We start from the raw sequence: 24,160 nt of genomic DNA on the forward strand, positions 1-24,160 counted from the left end.
AAAGGTGACAGTCCCTCTTAAACCACTTTTGGAATCTGCCCCACGGTTTCCATGGCAATGCCGGATATAAATATGTTCTGAAGCTCTTTCACCGCACAACTCCACGGTTTTGTATATTCCCATGGAGTTGTAAATGCAGGAAGGAAGGGAAGGAAATCCCATGGTGGAGACCTAAATCCCCAAGACGGTCATTAAATCAAACCCACCTACACAATTCTCCTGTAAAATCAAATTTGCAAGGTGTTTCCTCTTTGGTGCCATTAGGGCTACGACAAAGCCATAAACATAAACCAGTCTCTCAGTTTATAGAAACACAATGTATTTTATTTATAGGCACCGAATAAATTGTTGACGTGATTAGCAGCTGGTCTTCCAATTAGGCCTTAGATAGATCTATAAAAGCCTAGAACTTGTTTAGCATCAATCACAATGGAAGGAAAAGTTGTGCTCAACACTCATTTTTAAAACCATTAGGCGGATGAAAACTGAGCATAGGACTGGCCAGATATGAGATGACTTTGACGTAGTTGGCCAGCTTAAATATATTGCAATATATGGACAAACAATCCCTGTTTTGTTTAAAGGGTAAGGCATTTTTTAGTAGCTGTATGCACAAAATGTCTCTGTCTTAAATATATTGATATTGGGTTGAATGCAGAGGACCTCTTGATATCACTCCAACTTGCACATGACTGGGGGCACCTGGGAAACTGACAATACTGTATGTCAGATTTAAAAATTAAGTATAAAACAAAATCTGTTTGCTCTTTTCTTTTCAAAAACTGATTTCAGTGCAGAAGTCTGCTGGAACAGTACTATTAACTGATGCATTCTGGACATAAAACATGACAGGATTTCCCATGACAGTATAACTTTAACTGAAACTTTGGGATGGTGGCCCTGTCTGTTGAAACTACATTGACCTAAAGTACTGCAGTAGGAGTGCCACATTGCCTTGATCTTACTATTTTAAAATAACTTGTACCTTACAGAAGGGAATTCAATTAGGAATGCACCGAATCCAGGATTCGGTTTGGGATTCGGCCAGGATTCAGCCTTTTTCAGTAGGATTCGGATTTGGCCGAATCCTTCTGCCCGGCCAAACCAAATCCAAATCCTAATTTGCATATGAATCTTTTGCGAATGATTCTGTGGTTCGGCTGAATCCAAAATAGTGGATTCGGTGCATCCCTAAATTCAATACAGTTGAGCAAGACCTATGTCCTTGGCAGTAGTGGGCAAATTTGTCCCATTTCGATTCGCCGAAAAATGTGCGAATTTCCGAAAATGGCAAAAAATTTACAAAGCGCAAATTTCGATGCCCACGTCAATTTTGACGCCCACATTAATTCGCAACAATTTTGACGCCCCCGTTAAAGTCAATAGGTGTTCGAATAATGTTGATGCGCGACAGTTTTGATGTGTGCGACTATTCCGGCGCGCGTCCATATATTTTTGACCTACCCAATTTTGCACGAAACGTGGAAATTCACCGTAAATTTGTGCCTGCTGAATTTATTCCCCCATCACTAATCCGTGGGCATGCTATGTAAGTGGGAATATCATCTTTATATTTCTTCCCAGTTACAGTGCCTTGGGTATGATTAACAATGTTCCTTTTCTTAACTAAACGTGCACATCAAAGACTTGCTAATAAAGTGTTTTTGGATCAAAGCATTTGGCAGAAGGATTATGCATCCCCTTGTAGTGCGCTAGTTGGTACAAACAGTCAGACATTGGCATTATACACATAGCACCATCCCCCGCAGAGATGGGTTATTAGCCTGATGTGCCAATTAACGAGGGCTGGGACAAGCTGCAGGGGAGACTGGAGTTAAGTCTTAGATGATGCACTAAAAAGTACATTATGGAAATTCATTTCTAGCGAATAGCATTTCACCACTTAGGGGCAGCTTTCTCAAGGGTCGAAGTGAAAATTCGAAGTAAAAAGATTCGAATTTGAGCTATTTTTGTGTACTTCGACTATGGAATAGGCCAAAATTCGAATGGAATTTTGAAAAAATTAGACAATTCAAATATCGAAATTCATCACGTACTGTTTCTCTAAAACTTCAAGTTCGACCATTCACCATCTAAAACCTGCAGAATTTCTGTTTTAGCCTATGGGGGACCTCCTAGAACCTATTTGGTGTCATATGAGGACTTTGAAAAATCGAAGTTTTTTGGGGCAAATCCTTCTATTTGAATTCGATCGAATGTACTAAAACTTTGATTCGAACGATTTGAATACAGTCTATTCACCCGAAGTTTTATAACTTCGATTTTTTTTAATAAATTTTGATTGGTCTTTTTTTATTCGAATTTTGAAGTTATGGGAGTTCAAAAAAAAAACCTCCTATTTCTTCTAAATTTCGATATTCAAGTTTTCTATTTTTTTTCAAATTCGAATCGAACTTGGACTATTCCCTAGTCGAAGTACACAAAAATAGCTCGAAATTCAAATTTTTTTTTACTTTGAATTTTCACTTCGACCCTTGATAAATCTGCCCCGTACTGTTTCTCTAAAACTTCAAGTTCGACCATTCGCCATCTAAAACCTGCAGAATTTCTGTTTTAGCCTATGGGGGACCGCCTTGAACCTATTTGGAGTCATTTGTGGACTTTGAAAAATCTAAGTTTTTTTGGGGCAAATCCTTCTATTTGAATTCGATCGAATGTACTAAAACTTTCGATTTGATTTGAATACAGTCTATTCACCCTTTGATTTTTTTTAATAAATTTCGATTGGTCTTTTTTTATTTGATTTTGAAGTTACAGGAGTTCAAAAAAAAAACAAACTCCTATTACTTCAAAATTTCGACCCTTAATAAATCTGCCCCCAACTGTTAATATCTTTAGGCAGGTTTTGCTGCAAATTGGTGCTGAAATATCAGTTTGGGAGCAAACATAACCCAGACAGAACATGTCCAGCTTCCGGCTGAGGTTTCGGTTTCATGCCTTGGCAAGTTGCTCCCGTATAGACTTCTTGCAGAACAAAGTCATTACTCTATGGTTATATATTCTATTTAGAAAGTCAAGCTGAAATTGCAAATTGTTTTGGTTGCATCCAGCGTGAAAGAATGTTAATTAGGGTGAATTCTAGTTTCATGCCCTGAGCATATTGTAGCCTTAAGCGCTGCTGTAGCCAGAAATGAATCGGAAAGTCATATAATGAACACGAAAATGGGAAATGGCACTTCCACCTTAGCTGGAAAAGCTCGATACTAAAATATAGAAATGATAAAGCTGAGTCCTTAGCAAGTGTAGGGCACCTTTGACACTTATTAGCAATTCCAAAGTACATGGGTAACAGTGGTATAACTAGGGCCTGATGGGTCATAGTGCACATTTTGGTCTTTCTCTCCTTTGCTAACAACAGACTATTATTTTTCCCTCCACCTGCCTATTCAGTACAGAAATATGATCAATTTATTTGTACAATATCAAGTGACATGTGTTCATCCAACAGGACATCAATGTACTGGGTCAAATTGGGGGGGGGGTCATGGCCCACATCAGGGCCCCCCGCAACCCCCCTTCCCAGTCGCAGGCCCCTGCCCAGCAAGCTCACTTCTGCCCTCCCTGTAGTGATGGGCGAATTTATTCGCCAGGCGCGAATTGGCGGTGAATTAGATTGTGCGAAAATTCGCGGCAAAAATTCGCCGGCGTCAAAAAAATTTCTGAAAAAACGGGCGCTGACGTAAAAAATGGGCGCCGGCATCGAAAAAACGGGCGCCGGCGTCTCGTTTTTGATGCCGGCGCCCGTTTTTTTGACGCCGGCGCCCATTTTTGACGTCAGCGCCCGTTTTTTTCGAAATTTTTTTTTGACGCCTGTGAATCGCGAATGCACAATCGCGCGAATTCGCCGCCAATTCGCGCCTGGCGAATAAATTCGCCCATCACTACGGGAGAGGGCAGAAGTGAGTTTGCTGGGCAGGGGCCTGCGACTGGGAAGGGGGGTTGCGAATTTTTCGGCGAAGCGATACGGCGCAAATTCGCCCATCACTACTCTCCCGCCTCCTGGCAGCGCATACCTACGCCACGCTCATTGGTGGGCGGAGCAAGTGGGTGGAGCAGGCAGGGCAAGAGGCAGAAGTTTCCCGGGAGTTTTGCAAATTTATTTGCCATATACAAAATTGGAGGATTGTGGAAGCACTCATAAGGCTAAATCAAAATATATTTAAGTATAATGGAAGTGCTACTTACAATGCACTTCCCTGGGCCCCTGTCTCATAAGTAATTCAGTATAAATGCAAGTGCATGTGCTTACAAAACAGGGGTTTTTTAGTTACAAAGTTATGATCATAAAGTTGAAAAGCCACCATACCACCTCAAGGTAAACCCCATATGGCGGTCCCTAACTTGTTTGTTCTCAGGTCATAATATAAAAAGACAATTCTCTGCATAATAGCATTACCTGTTTTCAGTGTATGTTGAACATTGGTTTCAATCTGAAGGCTGAATCCTCCCCCGCCCATAAGGGCTTTTAAGAGAGAGCAATTGCCCAAACCAACGCCCATATTTAAAAGCATAGGACCACCATTAGTATATAGGGGTGGGTATGGGGTGCTATTAAAAACCACATGAAGCTAAGCCACAGCTTCAGGCTAATACAATATACAATCCGGAAAAGTTTTGTTTTTTCCCAATCTTCCCAGTCATCCTTAGCACACCATACATTAAGGGGCAGATTTATCAAGGGTCGAAGTGAATTCGAGGGAATTTTCGAAGTAAAAAAATTCGAAATTCAAAGTCATTTTTTGGATACTTCGACCATCGAATAGGATACTACGACTTCGACTTTGAATTCGATTCGAAGTAAAATAGTTCGAATATTTGACCATTCGATAATCTAAGTATTGTCTCTTTAAAAAAACTTTGACTTCAATACTTCACCGAATTAAACCTGCAGAAGTGCTATGTTAGCCTATGGGGACCTTTCTAAGCAGTTTTCTAAGTTTTTTGAAGTTGAAGAAAAATCGATTGATCGATCGCTGAAATCCTTCGAATCGTTCGATTTTACTTGGACCATAATGGCCAAATTCGATAAAAAAAACTTTGACTTCGATATTCAAAGTCGAAGTAATTCAATTCAATGGTCGAATTTCGAAGTATTTTCAACTTCAAAATTCGACCCTTGATAAATCTGCCCCTTAGTGTTTGCACTATACCCATAGTGCAGTGCAATCAATGACTTGTAGTACATTGAAAATCTGAAGTATGGTACAAAGTAGAGAACACAGTAAAGCAAAAGAGTCAGGGGCGTAACTACAGAGAAAGCAGACCCTGGGGCTGCAGTGGGGCCCAGGAGGTAAATGTTGTACATGATGTTTTGTGCTTCTGTACCAGCCCAAGGCAACCACAGCCCTTTAGCAGTAAAGATCTGTGTCTCCAAAGATGCCCCAGTAGCTCCCCATCTTCTTTTCTGCTGATTCACTGCACATGCTCTGTGCTGCTGTCACTTACTGAGCTTAGGGACCCACTCACAATATACAGTACACATAGAATAGAAATGTCACAATATAAGGCTGATTAGTAATTAATACAGATAATTACTACATGGCAGCACAGAAACCAGTGCAATTAGCATCAGAATTTAATAATCAGCAAACCTGTAGCATCAGCTTATATTACAGGGGAAGCTCATTTTCTGCTGGATAATTAGTGACGAGCCCTAAGCTTAGCTTCTCAACAGCCAATCAGAGCCCACTGAGCATGTGAGTGTCACAGACACTTTCCAAGATGGTGACCCCCTGTGACAAGTTTGAAGTCCTGGATCATTGCTGCTATTGACAAGCTGAAACTTTAGGCTGGAGTAAGAAATTCAGAATATAAAACATGCCATTTTTAGCCCTATTCATTTTTAGGGCTTCTCCTTTAAGTGGCAGATACAAAGTGAAATTTGCAGGGGCCACTCATTGTGATCCATTTCGGAGGCACTGCAAATGAAAAGCAGGAAACGCTGTTGGTAAACATGACAAATTGCATGGGGTTTTTTTACACTTTATTTCTTCCCTCCCATAGCAATTTTTCAGCCTCTAAAATCTCTGTGTTTCGCCACCAGCGAATAAATTCTCTAAATTACAGTGAAAAATCGCTGGAGAAAAATCCGCGTGCCAAAATAATTTTTGTCAAAATGATTCTGATGCCCATGGACTTTAGTGTATTTGGACAAAATAGGCGTGCGTATAAAAATTGTCTCAGGTGTCAAAACTGATGCACTTTAAAATAATTTTGACGCCCATTGACCAATGCGTTTCACGAATTTTGCAGTAAATTCACGACACCAGGACAAATTCGCCCATCACTAGTACCCAATGTTGCGCCAGATTGATCACATGCAATAAGTAGGCATGTCCTCCCCCAACCCAACTTTAATGTACATGTTTTGCCCTTTTGGTACTGGAAACTTTGGTACCAAGGTGTCTGTCTAAATATTTGGAGGCTGGGCACTTAAAGGAAAATGTCCATACAATATGCTCCAAAGGCAGTTCCAGTTTTTTGTAATGAAAGAACTTGAAAACATTTAGTATGTCGGAAACCTGTTCAAAAATGGGTCATTAAATACGTGGACAATATTATCTTTTGCTTCTGGCAGTTTCTGTGCCATTTGTACTCAATCTGGTTTTGCTGTAACAATATTTCCTTTTTTTTTCTTGACAGTTTGCAGTTTTGTGGTTCATAAACGATGCCATGAATTTGTCACCTTTGAATGTCCAGGAGCTGGTAAAGGCCCACATTCAGATGTAAGTATCAAGTCTATATACAGTATATATATATATATGTTAATCTTACAGATGAATGTCCCTATTTTGCATCTGTCATACAATAAAAATTATCATTATTCTTTTAAACGTAAACAGAAGTAAGATGGTAATTTGGGGTCATTTATAGCTTTATTGCGCAGTTTATCCATATCAGGTTCTCTGGTACTATCTTAAACAGTCAGTATAATATCCCGGTGCAGAAATGGTGCCAACTGGTTATTGACCCATCTGCTAAAGCTGCCATTTGTGAGCAGGGTTAAAAAGTGGGATCCTTAGCATGTTGCTGGTGTACAACAAGGTCAGGATGTTACACTTACATTTCTAGGAAGTGAACACTTTTTTTAGTGAGTGAAAGCACCCAGGAACAGTTACACTAAGAACTTAAAGTGTCTTAAAGGAATGACAATTATAATGTAATGATGCCCTGCACTGGTAAAACTGGTGTGTTTGCTTTAGAAACTCTACTATAGTTTATATAAACAAGCTGCTGTGTAGCCATGGGGGCAGCCATTCAAGCACAGGATACACAGTAGATAACAGATAAGTACTACTATAGATTATATAAACAAGCTGCTGTGTAGCCATGGGGGCAGCCATTAAAGCACAGGATACACAGTAGATAACTGATAAGTACTACTATAGTTTATATAAACAAGCTGCTGTGTAGCCATGGGGCCAGCCATTCAAGCACAGGATACACAGTAGATAACAGATAAGTACTACTATAGTTTATATAAACAAGCTGCTGTGTAGCCATGGGGGCAGCCATTCAAGCACAGGATACACAGTAGATAACAGATAAGTACTACAATAGTTTATATAAACAAGCTGCTGTGTAGCCATGGGGGCAGCCATTCAAGCACAGGATACACAGTAGATAACAGATAAGTACTACTATAGTTTAGAAAAACAAGCTGCTGTGTAGCCATGGGGGCAGCCATTCAAGCACAGGATACACAGTAGATAACAGATAAGTACTACTATAGTTTATATAAACAAGCTGCTGTGCAGCCATGGGGGCAGCCATTAAAGCACAGGATACACAGTAGATAACAGATAAGTACTAATATAGTTTATATAAACAAGCTGCTGTGTAGCCATGGGGCCAACAATTCAAGCACAGGATACACAGTAGATAACAGATAAGTACTACTATAGTTTATATAAACAAGCTGCTGTGTAGCCATGGGGGCAGCCATTCAAGCACAGGATACACAGTAGATAACAGATAAGTACTACTACAGTTTATATAAACAAGCTGCTGTGTAGCCATGGGGGCAGCCATTCAAGCACAGGATACACAGTAGATAACAGATAAGTACTATTATAGTTTATATAAACAAGCTGCTGTGTAGCCATGGGGGCAGACATTCAAGTACAGGATACACAGTATATAACAGATAAGTACTACTATAGTTTATATAAACAAGCTGCCATGTAGCCATGGGGGCAGCCATTCAAGCACAGGATACACAGTAGATAACAGATAAGTACTACTATAGTTTATATAAACAAGCTGCTGTGTAGCCATGGGGGCAGCCATTCAAGCACAGGATACACAGTAGATAACAGATAAGTACTACTATAGTTTATATAAACAAGCTGCTGTGTAGCCATGGGGGCAGCCATTCAAGCACAGGATACACAGTAGATAACAGATAAGTACTACTATAGTTTACCTGTATATAAACAAGCTGCTGTGTAGCCATGGGGGCAGCCATTCAAGCACAGGATACACAGAATCCCATTGTATACTACAGAGCTTATCTGTTATCTGCTGTGTATCCTGAGCCTTTTCTCCTTTTTCAGCTTTGAATGGCTGCCCCCATAGCTACACAGCAGCTTGTTCATATATGTATGATTGTACATTGCTTGTATTGCTATGCAGTAATCTGGAGAAGAGACCGGTTACATTGCTTTATTACCAGTTAACCCACATTTACTTCTGGATTTTCTCATTGGACTCTTGATACCGTAATATCGGCAGAGACCCAGGATGCCTCCTTGGTTTATGTTAATCTCTGCTGTTATTTCTTTATGTCTTGCTCGATCTTTAATTTTAAGACTTTCTTCAATCCTTCCCTGGTGGCTGCTGTCCCATTTATGAATTTCTGTTATTAATGTTGGGACTGCTGCTCAGTTAATGACAATTTAATCTGCCCTTGGCCTTATTCTGGGAAGGTGTGATATAAAGGAAAAGGTACCAGCTGGAAACTTTAATCAAAAATCTGGGGGGGGGGTACTTATTACAGAAGCTAATAAGGGGGTACTGCTTGAAATCTCATTAAATCTCATTTAATAGTAAACAGTAGTATGTCAGGTTAGAAGGTTAAGGAGATGAAGAAATACACAGAATTAGGATGTTTATTCTGGAATCAAGTGCCACCTGATGAAGAATTGACAACACTAAATGACTAAAGTACCAATAGTAACCTATTATCAATTCATTACTGCTATTTAAGGTGGCCGTACATCAAACATCTGCTTATTCAGTCTCTCCAGACTGAGTTGGCAGGTTGTTGGTCATGTATAGGGCTTTCAATAGATGGGTTTATAGATCCCATTGGGGTGAAGACCACATTGGCTCAATGATCTGACTCTTCCTCCTGATGACCTGCAATTACAGGGCCAAACCTCCCCTGATATTGCCCACCTCACCACCACCTTTGTGAATTATCAGTTTCTAAATTACTAATCAAGAAGTTCAGGATACAATAAATGCTAATTAGGGGTATGGAATAAAATATATTTATGGATATATTTATGGAAAAGATATGTGCAAGGTAAACTGGCAGAGTAATATAGGCAGTAGCAGTAGTGATAACAACCACATACATTCCAATAGTCTAAATAGTGATGGGCGAATGTCCCCCGTTTCGCTTCACTGAAAAATTCCGTGAATTTCCAGCGAAATTCATGAAACAGCGAAAAATTCACCCAAAAATTTGTGAAACACAAAAATTGACACCTGCGTTAATTTTGGAGCGTGTGTCCAAAAAGTCGCTTTAGTCAATTTTGACGCCAGCGTTAAAGTCAATTGGTGTCCAAATAGTGTTGGTGCGTGGCGATTTTACCGTGAGGCAACTTCCCGAACGCGTGTCCAAAATTAATTCACCAGCGGCGAATTTGCGCCAGCCAAATTTATTCGCCCATCACTGACCAGGAGGCAGTTTTAAAGGGGTGGTTCACCTTTTACTTTAAGTTTTAGTATGTTATAGAATGGGCAGTTCTAAGCAACTTTTCAATTGGTCTTATGTATTGTATTGTTATTGCTTCTTTTTCTTACTGATTTCTATCCAGGCCTCACCTATTCATATTCCAGTCTCTTATTCAAATCAAAGTATGGTTGCTAGGGGAATTTGGACCATTTTGCAACCATACTGCTGAAATTGCAAACTGGAGAGCTGCTGAATAAAAAGCTAAATAACTCCAAAACCATGAATAGTAAAAAATGAAAACCAACTGCAAATTGTCTCAGAATATCTCTCTCTACATCATACTAAAAGTTAATTTAAAGGTGAACAACCCCTTCTTCAGATTGAATACATCAGCGCAGAATATGCAGTATGAGACATTGGCAAAAAGAAAATAATTTTACATGTACTGCCAATTCTCTATCAGACAAATACAAAGAGACATTTAGGTAATCAAGGTATAATTGCCATTCTCTAGTATGATCACAAGACCTTTCCATATGCTGCCTATGAATAGAAGACTGATTTTAGGAATTCAAGATGATTCCTTTGACGACCATGAATCGTGCCAGTTGCATTGATTCTACTCAAGTTCCTCATCAGGACCAAGATCTGCTTGCGTCACGCATTGCCATTTGAACCCAATCTTGCTGCAGGCTAATCAATTCGCTCATCTCCATTCATTTCCTATTTTCCGAGCCGAAGGTACTGTGCCTTGGCAGCAACCGCAAAGGTTACCTTATGTTATAGGGATCCCTGCCAAAAATATATATAACATTTAATCAACACAGGAAAGCATAATTACTGGAGCGGTGTATACATCTATCAAGCCAGGGATTTCTATAATAAAAGAGTATTTTTTAATGACTGTTTTCCCTGAGCACTTTTGGAAGCTATTATTTTATTTTCTCCCATTTCTTTCCCCATTATTGAGGGATATGCTCTGAAGCTCCCATAGTGATTGGGGTTGTTTTATTATGATGGGCTCTAGAAGGACAGAGAAATGTTGCTGGGCCAGATTAACAGAACCTTCTGCTGCTGTGGTCAGATTCAGTGCAATCCTGGTGCCCCAAGTTATTGCTGTGGGTCTAAGGGTATTTAAAATACATCAGTGTTGACAAGGTGATTCTTCCCAATTCATTATAATAGTCGGAGGAAGAGTCAGAAGAATCTTCAATTAATATGCCATAAATGTGTCATTAGAACCGCAGAAGTTATCCTCCATTGTCAGCCAAGCTGGAATACATTCAAAGCAAATGTTGGATCACCATCATTGTCATTGAACTGATCCATCCAGACCAGAGCCATTTTTTACAGCTTGAGCATAAATACAATCTAAATACAATACAACAGACTAAGGAATAACTTCTTCCCTATAGCAATATGGAATAATAACATAGGATCTAGCCCTCAACTTGGACTTAGCACTTATATACTACCAGTAAATGACTCAATAATCACAGTCACAACTCTGCCTACACACTGCTACCTACCTAGGATTTTATTAAAGGGGGTTGTTTACCATTCAGGTAACTGTAAGTATGATGTAGAGAGGGATATTTGGAGACAATTTGCAATTGGTTTTAATGTTTTATTATTTGTGGTATTTGAGTTATTTAGCTTTTTATTATTTATTATTTTACAGTTTCAGCAATTCAGTTGATAGGTTCCAAATGACCCTAGCAACCATGCATTGACTTTAATAAGAGACTGGAATATGAATATGAGAGGGCCTGAATCAAAAAATGAGTAATAAAGACAGAAGATCTGGAACAGGATTGTCATGGAGTGTATGAAGGACAGGCTGGAGTGGGAATGTTAGTTTTAGACTAAAGGACAGGCTGGAGTGGGAATGTTAGTTGTAGACTCAAGGACAGGCTGGAGTGGGAATGTTAGTTGTAGACTCAAGGACAGGCTGGAGTGGGAATGTTAGTTGTAGACTCAAGGACAGGCTGGAGTGGGAATGTTAGTTGTAGACTCAAGGACAGGCTGGAGTGGAGTGGGAATGTTAGTTGTAGACTCAAGGACAGGCTGGAGTGGGAATGTTAGTTGTAGACTCAAGGACAGGCTGGAGTGGGAATGTTAGTTGTAGACTCAAGGACAGGCTGGAGTGGGAATGTTAGTTGTAGACTCAAGGACAGGCTGGAGTGGGAATGTTAGTTGTAGACTCAAGGACAGGCTGGAGTGGGAATGTTAGTTGTAGACTCAAGGACAGGCTGGAGTGGGAATGTTAGTTGTAGACTCAAGGACAGGCTGGAGTGGGGCGGTTGGTTGTATACTCAAGGACAGGCTGGAGTGGGATGGAGTTAGTGTAGACTCAATGACAGGCTGGAATGGGATGGAGTGGGTGTAGAATCAAGGACAGAATGGAGTTGGACGGAGTTAATGTAGACTCAATGACAGGCCGGAATGGGACGGAGTGGATGTAGACTCAAGGACAGATTGGATTTGCAGTTGGAGGGATGGGTGTAGACTCAAATTTCAGGCTGGAGTGGGTTGGAATGGGTGTAGAGTCAAATGAGTGTTGTAGAGTGGTGTAGAGTGAGCATAGAAAAGACCAGACCAGGAATGAATCAGAATTAGGGAGCAGAGCCAGACAGGGCTGGAAAAAAACAAAGCAGAGCGAGACAGGGCTGGAAACAGGGAGCAGGAGTCACAGGGCTAGAGCACAGAAGCAGGAACTAGGGACTAGTTCCCAGTGTTCCAGAATCATGACCAATGAGGATGGCTGGGCTTATATAATGCAGAGTCAGTCCTGACTGTCTGACACCAATCAATAAGGCTGCTGAAGTGATACAACACAGCCAGGGAAATAAGCTATAAGAAGATAAGCACACCTGGCCTAGTGGTTAAGATGAGCAATCAACAAGCAGAAGGTACTGGGTTCAAGCCCCAGGAGAGCCCTACAATGAAGTGCTGCTGACCCAATCAAATAAATAACTGCTACTGTAACACATACTGAAATCATCCTACTTTTGCTCACAGTTTCCTGTTCTTTGTAAACAGAAAGTGTGGGCCCTGCTGTATCAACATCATCCTCAGAAAGAAGAATCGGGAGACAAAATAATTTCTTTTTTACCTGTGTAGATAATTCCGCAAATCTGGAAATGATACCAAAGAGTTTGGCTAATACATACGTATCCATAAATAGATAGAAACAGCACACTTGTTTAGAAAGGACCTCCTATTTGTTTCTTAATTTAGCAGAGTCTCATGGAGGTGAACATTTCTGCGATTTAGCTCTTGGTTATCTTTTTGGCACATGATTTATGGGGAATTACCTGCGTGAAAACAATGGCTTGATGTTGAAATGTTATTTTCCCAAGAACCATGGGGCAGCTCCATTATGTAAGGGCATATTTGTAAAGTGATGTAAAATGTGTTTAAAAAAAAAACCCAAAACAAAGTAAAATTTGGTGTAAAATACTGGACTGTTTATAATGTGCCATTGTAGCCCTTATATGAGAACTAATGGCAGGCACAGCAATTTCAGTAAAATTTAGCAATGAGTGAAACGTCTCCATTTTGTCTCTGCAAAAAAAAAAAATCACTATAACGGCCAAAAAAAAAAGATTTCCGTGAATGCCTACCAATGGGCATTTTTTGCCCTGTTTTTTTCTTACTCCAAATGCATTGGAGTCAATAGGAATTTTTTTCTCCATTTTTTTGCGCCAAATGCATTGGAGTTAATGGAAAAAATTTTCTAGCACAAAATGCATTGGAGTAAATGGTCATAGTTTTGTTGCACCAAATGCATTTCTTGGTTTGTTGGAGTTTTTTTTTCTGGTGAAACAAAATGCATATTAGTGAGATTCACGGACATTTTCGCCAACAAATTTTACCACAAATCTGTATGAGGTGAAAAAATCTAAATCTGCTCATCCCTAGGAACATTCCATTACAAAGAGAAAATCTGGATTTTTTAAAAAGTTTTCTATTTTTCTTTTTTTTCAAACTGTCCCCTCCAGTTACACCATTATTTTACAATTCACTGGACCCAGTTTAACCCCTTATGGGATAATGGGACACGTTCAAGCCTTGATGTTTTACTCGTCTTACCTGCAGTTCAGTTATGATGTTGAAGGCTGTCTGAGAAAGCCGGCGCTGGATTTTTACACATAATATATACTTTTTCATTTTAAACCTGTTTTTACACCAGAGTTACACTATGTCACACATTTTTCTACAATAATTACACAGAAATCAAATTTTTAAATTCTATTTTTAACATTTTTTACTCAAATTTGTAAATATACCCATTATTCAATTCATTAAAATGAATTAATATATAGAAATAGAGCCCTTGCAACAGTGTGGTGGCAGGGTGTAGTGCAACTGTAACTAGTTGTATTTCCAAAGAATGAGCAATCCACAAAGGAGATTATTAAAACCACGCAGAGCACAATCATAGATTAGCCAGTATATATTCACAAACAGCACTATGAGCAGAGCATTTCCTTCAGTAGAGCATGTAAAAGGAATATTGTATAATCCAGTCCATTTAGATATTCTCTTCTTTCTTAAGGGACTCCCGTTTAAGAGGAACCCAGATGAGAAACTAATTCCTAAACCCTGCTCACTGTTTCTCTCTGTAGGCAATACTGCCAACTGGGCTCTAACCCCTTCCAACACTCCTTGGTGGAGCCACAAACTGCTCATCTAAGTAGCCCCGAACCTATCTCTCCCTAGAGAAACCTATGACAGAACATAACTAACACTTACTGAATCCTGCCTAAGCTGGAGTTCCACTTTCCACTCCCTACAGTAGAGGAAATCTCTTACAAAAGCCGTTAGAACTACATGGGTTTCTCTTTTCTACTTTAGCACTCTTCAACCTAGTGGCAGTGTTTAGCGATTAGGAAAGCTAGGGGCCATTCTTTGACCCAGGAAGAGGAGAATTACTCCATCCATAGACTAAGGGGGCCTTTAGCCCTTACATATATATTTATATATTTAACAACTACTATTACAACATATTTTTATTTTATAAGCATTTCTAATTAATATTGGTTCATTTTCTTTGAATAAAATTGTTCCTAAGTTCTAAGGGCTAAGGGGACACGATGCAGATGGGCGGCTTTTCCTCCATCTGCTCCACTGGCAGGCACTTGGTCTGTGTGCAGGGCTAGATCTAGGGGTAGGCAGAAGAGGCATGTGCTCAGGGTACAAGAGTACGGGGGGCACCAGGCATGTACATCTTCTGCCTACCCCCACGTCGACCTATGGAGCACGATGCAGGTGGGTATTCATTATTTCCACGATAAATTGTATGATTACAATTCCCTGTGGGATTCCATATTACCATAAAATATTTTCACATTTGATTCATATTTTAATTTCTTTTGATTCATGAAAAGTCAGTTTTTAATTACATATATGTATGTGATCCCACCCCACCCCCCCAAAAGCACAATTGTCTGTGCAATTTTCAAAATAATTTTTTTGTACTACTTGGGAATTTTTTTCTCTCCAATAACCAATACCAAACTAATAAATAAGTCAGGCGAAAAAGAGTTCAGGCTTCTGACCACTCAGATGCCTTCAGGACTTAATGTGAGAGGATTAAGGATAAACAGGCTAAAGAACCGAATGTATGCAGAAAGGATGGGTGAGCAGTCAGCGAGATTTGAAGCAGGCAGGCTCAATATCAGATGCAATACCAAATCAAATAACAGAAGAGAAGTCGAGGTCACAGGCCGAGGTTAAACCAAACAGCACGTGGTACAAAATCAGAATCCAAAGAATAGTTAAATACAGGCAGACATCGGTACAGGCGGCAGGATGGCAGAGTCAGGCAAGGGTCAAGAAGAAGAACAGACTTAGAGAAGCACACCCAGGAACTATAGGGATAGACCTTTATGTTGGGCAACAGGAATAGGACATTTGTGCCTTTAAATAATTGAATTTTGCGCCAACTGCGATTACATCCCACTGCGCACCGAAGAAAATCAGAATTAGCCAAGCACTGTGTGAGCCGGGAAGTGGCAATTCAGGAGCGGCAAAGAAAACAGAAGGCGGTAGGCGTCCCCTCATTGAGCGCGGAGGTGTCCCCGCCGCCCCACTAGACCACTAGGTGCTCTTACAGTTCAGCTGAACAGAAATTTAAACCCTTAATACCATGGAATGTAGTTGCCAACTATGGTGAGAAATTGTGGTTCAAAGATGATGCAGTTTTGTTAATCCAGTTTTGGAGTCATTTTGGTATTGAGCAATATTTTGAGAAGGGTTGGCATTCAACAAAAATAGATTATGGAAAATCCTTGCTGAAACATTTCCAGGTAATGGTTATTGTCCTGTATTCTGCCTCTGAACATCATGTTGGCATTTGGAGTTCAGCAGCATCTACTTCCTCTTGAGAAATATTTAATTTTAAAGACCTAATTAATAACAGTTTTTTAATTGCTTCAGGTAATGTACTATATACCTTACTAAAAAAAAAGCTCATCTTTGGATGCCCTCTATTTCTAAATCTGTATATAGTCTAGGTAAGGGAGCTTCCTCTGAAGTAGAAAGGCTCTACCTGGAGACATTGTAGATTTAATTTGCAGTTAAATCTCACCATTTGAAGGAAGCCAGCTGGTTGGGTGTTGCTGCACTTAGGAAAAATAATGAATTTCTAGCAAGTTACAGTTATGCCTTGTCACTTTCGTGTTCCAAAATTAGAATTTCTAAATGTAGTAGGTGTTCTTCGGTTTTACAAAGCTCCAACAACCAATGCTAATAATAAAATTAAATTTCACAATTGAGAACTCTGCAGTACTGCCTGGAGGTGTGTGCTAATAGTTAATACTATTTTTCCCAAAAAATTCTCATAGAGAGATTTGCACCTTGAGAAGCTCCCTGTGTGTGGTCATGTATGGTGCATAATGAGCAAGTCCCAGCTCAGGACATAGGAGCAGTAGATGCATCTCACCATTGTTATGTCACAGTCACATCAAAGACTGTATTTAGGTCCAGTGCCACCATAGGTATTACTTCCGTGTAGATATCAGTTCAGGGTTCACTAAAAAAAAGCCCGCTCCTCTTCCGGATTTAAGCGATAAGTCTCCAGTGGCAGCTAGGGGGGATTTTTTAATTTTATTTTGAAAAAAATTTCAATTATATAGGTACCCAAAAGCTGATGCCCTAAGTACAGGCCCTTAGGTATATAAATATGGCCTGTGCATAATGAGGGAGCTGGGGCCCTTGCTTGTTATGTGTATGTGTGTGCCCCAACATGGCTACTCTCTCCGGTGGTGGATGGCTTAGTACAGGTATGGGACCTGTTATCCAGAATGCTTGGGACCTGGGCTTTTACAGATAACAGATCTTTCCATAATTTGGATGTTCATACCTTCTACTAGAAAATAATCTATACATTAAATAAACCCAATGGGCTGGTTTTGCTTCCAATAGGGATTAATTATTTCTTTGTTTGGATCAAGTAAAAGGTACTGTTTTATTACAACAGAGAAAAAGGAAATCATTTTTTAAAATTTGGATTATTTGGATAAAGTGGAGTCTACGGGAGACAGCCTTTCTGTAATTCAGAGTTTTCTGGATAATGGGTTTCTGGATAAAGGGTCCTATACCTGTAAGAAGAGGCTTTTTTTTTTTACCAGAGTGTAGGCTCTATTGTGGATCATCATGGGGAATGTATCATTTTAGTAAGGTGTTATTGAGCATTCATTTCTGTACTCCAAGCTTCCATTGCTGTTAGTGTTTTGGTTGTACCATCTTTCACCCCTTATTATGACCAATAAAGGTAGCAAGGGCAAGATCTTATAGTTCAGGAGCCAAAGAACACTTTCAATCAGGGACGTCCAAAAGGTAGCTCTCAAACTACCAGTAGATATTTGTCTGTTGACCTGTAGATCACCATAATCCAACATTGTCTATGCATAGCTCCATCAGACCACTCCTCTGGCTAAATTCAAAACCACGAAAAAAGAGACTCCACATTGCTCAAAATATTATTATTATTATTATTATTATTGCATCAATGGGCAGAGGTGCTCCTTACAGGAAGTTTAAATCTGTCAACCGGGTTTGTTGGCCAGGCAATTTGTAATAAGCAAGCAACCTGGTCTTGACAGGTCATTATCTGGCAAAATAATGCTTTTGCTGGACCTTTAACCACATGGATCTTTAAAGGTGTACCACTCAGAAATCCATAGGTCTTCTTCTATAGACCATTCCTACAAAAATGTTGTACATTTTTTCTTGTAACTAGCTTCAAGTTCATTTTTTGTAAACCAACTCGATCGGTGAATCCTAAAGGGGAAGTTAACCATAAAATTATTAGTTACGATGTAAACAGTAATACTTTATGTCAATTTTTCTTTTCTTGGGGGGAGCCTGTGGCTCTCTAGATTGGTACTAAAACTGCAAATGTGTTACTAGATTTGTGTCCCAGTGCACACAGAGCAACCAATCAGCTTTGATCAGTCTACTGCAGGTAGAGTAATGGAAGAAAATTATCCGAATGATCAAGTCTCACTGGTGTTAATAGTGTGTGATTGGGATTATGTTTCAGCCTGATGGTTCCTATTAGAATTTTAGTGAACTAAGATAAAAAACATTGCCATAATAGCGATGGGCGAATTTGGGGCGAATTTCCGAGTTCCACCTTTTGCGAATAAATTCGCAAAATTGCTTGCATCAAAATTTATGTTCTGAGAATTTCACAGGAAATTCGGGACAAAACGGTGAAAACGGGACAAATTCGCCCATCACTAGCCATAAAGGCTGAGTCTCACTAAGATTCATAGTTGCGCCAGCGTCCGCTTCGCCATGCTTTGCTGCACTTCGCCAGGCGTATTTTCGCCAGCGCTACGCAAATTCACTAAAATCCGAAGTTGCGCTCAGGGGAAGCGTAAGGTTGCGAAGTTACGCTAGCGTTAATTCACCAAGCAAAGCGAATTTATGCTAGCGATGCTTAATTTGCATACGGCGCCAAATTCAAGTTACAATGGAGGTATATGTAGCGTCACTACACAAGCCTGGGAAACCTTCAAAACAGCAAATAAAATTTTTATTTTGCCCTACACATGTGCCCACTGTATAGTTAAGGTGCCATGAGTTAGGAAATGTAGGGGGGAAGGAGGGTAACCCCAAAAATCTTTTAGATCTTTTTCAGCCTATTACCCATAAAAAAAGAAAAAACGCCAGCGTATTTTGGGACTTTTTTTGAAGCAATCTCTATTTACTCTATTGCACTTCGCCTGGTCTGAGGTGGCGAAGGAAGTCTGGTGTAAAAGGTAGCGTTCAGAAAAATGCGCGCGTCAGTGAATTTGTGTAGTTACGTCCTTGCACAAATTCGCCAGGCGTAAGGGTGCGAAGTAACACTAGCGAATTTACGCCAGTGTCCGTTAGTGAATCGGTGAATTAACGAAAATGCGCTACGCTGGCGAATAAACGCTAGCGTTAGCCTCTTCGTCCTTTAATTTGCCCCTTAAAGAGGAAATAAATGTGGATTAAGACCCATTTACAGAGCTGATTTACGATGTGACATTTGCAGCAGCTTGTTCTCTGTTGACAGTGATCAGTTCTATTCATGGTCGTTCCTAGCAACTGGATCTCCATGCAAAATAATGACTTCAAGGCAGCCGCATCTATTGTTTAGAGAGGACTTTCCCACACCATTGCTATGAGAATGGAGCCTTATTGCAACAGAGTGGGGGCAAACTATCAGCGGCTGCAGAGCGGGGGAGTCGTTGATAGGCAGCCAGTGTGCGTGGTTGGGCGGTTGACTTATTACTTGTGCAAGAGAACACTCAGTGATCATTGTAATGATAAGGTTCAGAGACAGAGCATCAGTTTGTTTACTTGCTATGATAATTACAGCAAATCACTCAAAACACATCCTTTTCACTGATCATAAACAGAAAAAAAACAGAAAAATTCAAGGGCTCATAGTCCATCTCGGAACAGCAAGTCAACTAATATTTTATATTTGGGGAGAGCTGAAAATGTAATATTTAAATAAGGGGTAGGAGCCATAGACTAAACAGAAAACTGTGGTGCAAGGGAAACCCATATGCTAAACGTCTGTCAGATGGTAAATACAGGTATGGGATCTGTTATCCGGAAACCTGTTATGCAGGAAGCACTGCATTATGGGAAGGCCGTCTCCTATTGGCTCCATTTTGATCAAATAATTCAACATTTGAAAAATGATTTCCTTTTTCTCTGTAATAATAAAACTGTTCCTTGTTCTTGATCTTCAATAAGATACAGGTATGGGACCTGTTATCCAGAGTGCTTGGGATCTGGGGTTTTACAGATAATGGATCTTTCTGTAATTTGGATCTTACTGGAAAATCATGTAAACATTAAATAACCCCAATAGGCTGGTTTTGCTTCCAATAAGGATTAATTATATCTTATTTGGGATCAAGTACAAGCTGCTGTTTTATTATTACCGAGAAAAAGGAAATCATTTTTAAAAATGTCTATTATTTCTATAACATGGAGTTAATGGGAGATGGCCTTTCCATAATTCAGAGCTTTCTGGATAACAGGATTCCGGATAATCCCATACCTGTATGATTAAGCCTTATTGGAGGCAAAAATTTTGAATTATTTTTTTTTAGTAAACCTAAGGTATGGTGATCCAAATTATGGTAAGATCCCATATCCAGTAAACCCCAGGTCCTGAGCATTCTGGATAATAGGTCTTATGCCCGTATGAGGATTAATTATATCTTAGTTGGGATCAAGTACAAGCTACTGTTTAATTATTACAACGAAAAAGGAAATCATTTTTAAAAATTTGGATTATTTGGATAAAATGGAGTCTATGGGAGACAGCTATTCCGTAATTCGGAGCTTTCTGGATATCGGGTTTCTGGATCAGGGATCCTATACCTGTACTTGCCACCAATTTTACTAAAAAGTGGCTTTTCAGTAGCTGCAGGGGTCTAAGTATAAGTTTCTTAATTTGACAAAGATAATTAGTTATCCAAGCCTTCCTTACCTTGGAGAAGATGCTGCGCTTATTGACGCAACATCTTTTACCGCATCTTTGAGATGTGTTAATAGCTCCGGGGTTCCTCTATGTTAATACTTGCGTGTGATCATCTGTACAAACTGTGCAATGTGCAATGGTGCTTGCCACAAAAATTTACAAGTACAGGGAGCGTTTATTTAGACACAAGTACGCTGTACCTTTAATGAATTGGGTCAATACGCTTCAAGCCAATAGTCCTTTTTTGTGGAAGGACAAGTGAAGGATTCGATCACCACGAGAGGCAGGCCTCTTCCAACCTCAACCACTATAGGATTATACCAGTTTAATTATGGAAATATATTTAACGTGGCTTTGCCACTGTCACTCAGCTTTAGGTTTCACTGTGAATTAACATGTGAATTGTTAAATTGTTAATGTATAATTAGTTTGGCCACTAGGTGGCAGTGCTTCCTAAGTTGAACTGGGAAAGTTGTTGGTATTGAAAAGTGAATAAAGCATAAAGGAACAGGAAATACGGTGGCCATTCTGGCAGTGATAGAGGAAGGGACAGTAGTCTTTGTTAAGGAGATATGAGGAGAAAAGTTTGTGCTGCTGTCTACCTGTTATGAAGGAGTCACAGCGATAAACTTAAACTGTTTAAGAGAAAGTCTTCTATACCTTGTGTCTTAAGTTTACATGCTTTTGAGGGAGAAGCCCAGATTCAGAATTAACACATACACTATATTGTTACTAGAAGTACAAAGTGTGTATTTTGCTTAAAAAAATATGTCAATGTCACCAAACAGTCTCTTAGACTTTCACTTAAAAAGATTGTTCCCAGAAGTAATTGCTGCAGATCCAACTTGCTGTAACACTGAAGAACATCTCAGTTTCAACTCCTGAAAAAGAGAAGCGATCTGCAAGGTCACATAAAGATGTGTCTCTCTCCTATCTGAGGTTTTGAAGTGAGAAGTCTAAGGTTCAGCCCTTAGTTCCCGAAAAGGGAGCAGTCTGTACTTTCTACAGATCATTGGCTGGAGCACACAGAGAACAGATGTCTCCATTATTGCAGGACGCATATTAAAAATGAATTCTAAGGGATGGCATGGTATCAAAGGCTGGGGACTTTAACTCCCAGGGGTAGTTTTGAGAGAGCAACCATGTTGAAATGGATGGAAGTTTTTGCAATAAACAAAATGATCAAATCAAATTGCTAAATAGTTCATAGCAAGGACATTTTACATTATTCTAAAAAAAATGATAAAAAACGTTACTGCTTAAGTCAGAGCAAAATCAAGATCAATTGATGACTCATGCTTGGTTCCTAGCAATTCCATCTATGATATTCAGTCCATGAAATTAGTGTATTCATTCAATCAAATAACCCCACTTTGCAGCTGAACTTCACAAAATGCCTGGGAGTTCACAGGACCCCTTTGTTGTTTAAAACAACGGAATCTGAAATTCAAATCATACATCCTTTTTGTGCCAAAACGGATCACTGTATCTGACATTTTGATAGTTACATACAGGGCTGGAACTATGGGTAGGAAAAAGAGGCACCTGACTTGGGCACTGTCGGAGAAGTCCGGATCAAGGAGGAAGCTTCGGCATAAAGTCCAAGTTTGCGGTAACCAAAAGGGATCAGAAGTAATTGTAGTCAATTTTCAGGCAATAGTTCAAAGGCAGGCAGAAAGGGATCGTGGAAACAGGTTCAGTCAAGAGTCAAGAGTCCAGAAAGGCAATCAGAAACAATTTAGGAACACCCAGGAATCAAGGTAGCAATTCCTATAATCGGCATTAAACCCATGACCTGGAAGTCCTTTTATTTTCAGTTTTGCTTCGGCCACTAGTGATGGGCGAATTTATTCGCCAGGCGCGAATTCGCGTAAAAAACGAGACGCCTGCGCCGTCTAAAAAGACAGCGCAAATTAGCCAATCACAGCGGCCACGTTACATCACGTGGGTCATGGGTGCCGCCATCTTGAATGCGACACTGCCGGAGATGCCATCGGGCGCTCCTGACAGGCACAACAATGGGGGGGGAGTGCGCTGGGCAGGTACCTGTATAAGGGTTTGCCTACCCCAGTCCCCCCCCTCTGCCACTCAATATTCATTACTAATATAAATTATTTAGGCAAAATCAACATGTTGCATATTACTTAGATTGTTCAACATCCACATCAAGTCAGGGATTACAGTGTAAGGCCCCTATCACAATAATAAAAACAAGGTCAATTTACTTTACTTACTTACCCTACAGGAGTTTGGATTGTAGGAGGACACTTACTGGAGGTCCATGGAAACCATGTAACCACACAAGGAAACAATCACTGCAAGGAGTGGTGGTAACTACTGAGCCACTGGTTTGTGCCTTTCACAATGTCCTACCCTGTTGAGAGGGGTTGAAAGATGACTTTGTACAGAGCAGATCCTTGCGGCTGCCGGTGACAGCAGAAATGATATACATGTGGCTGCCGTGTAGATTTCATGATTGCTGGCTTAGGTTGTACCTGAGAAGGGGAAACATGTGAAACGCAGTCATTTCCATCAGGGGAAAGACCCCTACCTTGTTTTTGTCATCTCACAAATGTGTGTATTTTTCACACCGAAAATTATAAGTAGGATACTGTTGTACAGAAGCATGTTTTATTTATTTAGTATTTTAAGGAGTATTATTAATGTATTTTTATGAAAAAATAGTCTTTTAGAACAGGTAATGTAGCATTTACTGTATTCTTCCTTAAAGTTTGGCTAGGTAGAATATTATCTGTCTACTATGCGCATATTGTCTTTATTCAGCAAAAAAAATCTATCTGTAATGAGATCAAACCACAAGTCGGCCAGAGAATGGAGTGAAATTGCTCTCATTGTGATTGTATACATTGTGGCAGTGTGGAAAACCAACTTGCACTCTAATATAGCAAGACAAATTCATACCGTACAAGTACATCTTTATTACTTTATTTATTTATTACTTATTATTAGATAGATGATAGATAGATAGATAGATAGAGAGAGAGAGAGAGAGAGAGAGAGAGAGAGATAGATAGAAAGATAGATAGATAGATAGATAGATAGATAGATAGATAGATAGATAGATAGATAGATTTAGATAGATAGATAGATGATAGATAGATAGATAGATAGATAGATAGATAGATAGATAGATAGATAGATAGATAGATGATAGATAGATAGATAGATAGATAGATAGATTTAGATAGATAGATAGATGATAGATAGATAGATAGATAGATAGATAGATA

At 39.7% G+C, this 24,160-nt stretch overlaps 1 protein-coding gene across 2 annotated transcripts in view; it reads left to right on the plus strand.

The window, feature by feature from the left end:
* LOC108697820 (protein kinase C gamma type) overlaps positions 1 to 24,160 on the plus strand; it is a 165,773-nt gene that overhangs the window by 67,593 nt on the left and 74,020 nt on the right. For both annotated transcript variants that reach the window (XM_018228255.2, XM_018228258.2), the window contains exon 3: positions 6,664 to 6,746. In XM_018228255.2, coding sequence (XP_018083744.1) covers positions 6,664 to 6,746 — 83 coding nt within the window. The remainder of the gene's footprint in view (positions 1 to 6,663; positions 6,747 to 24,160) is intronic.

The sequence above is a fragment of the Xenopus laevis genome, chromosome 7S (assembly GCF_017654675.1).
Source record: "Xenopus laevis strain J_2021 chromosome 7S, Xenopus_laevis_v10.1, whole genome shotgun sequence".
Classification (NCBI taxonomy): Eukaryota; Metazoa; Chordata; class Amphibia; order Anura; family Pipidae; genus Xenopus; species Xenopus laevis.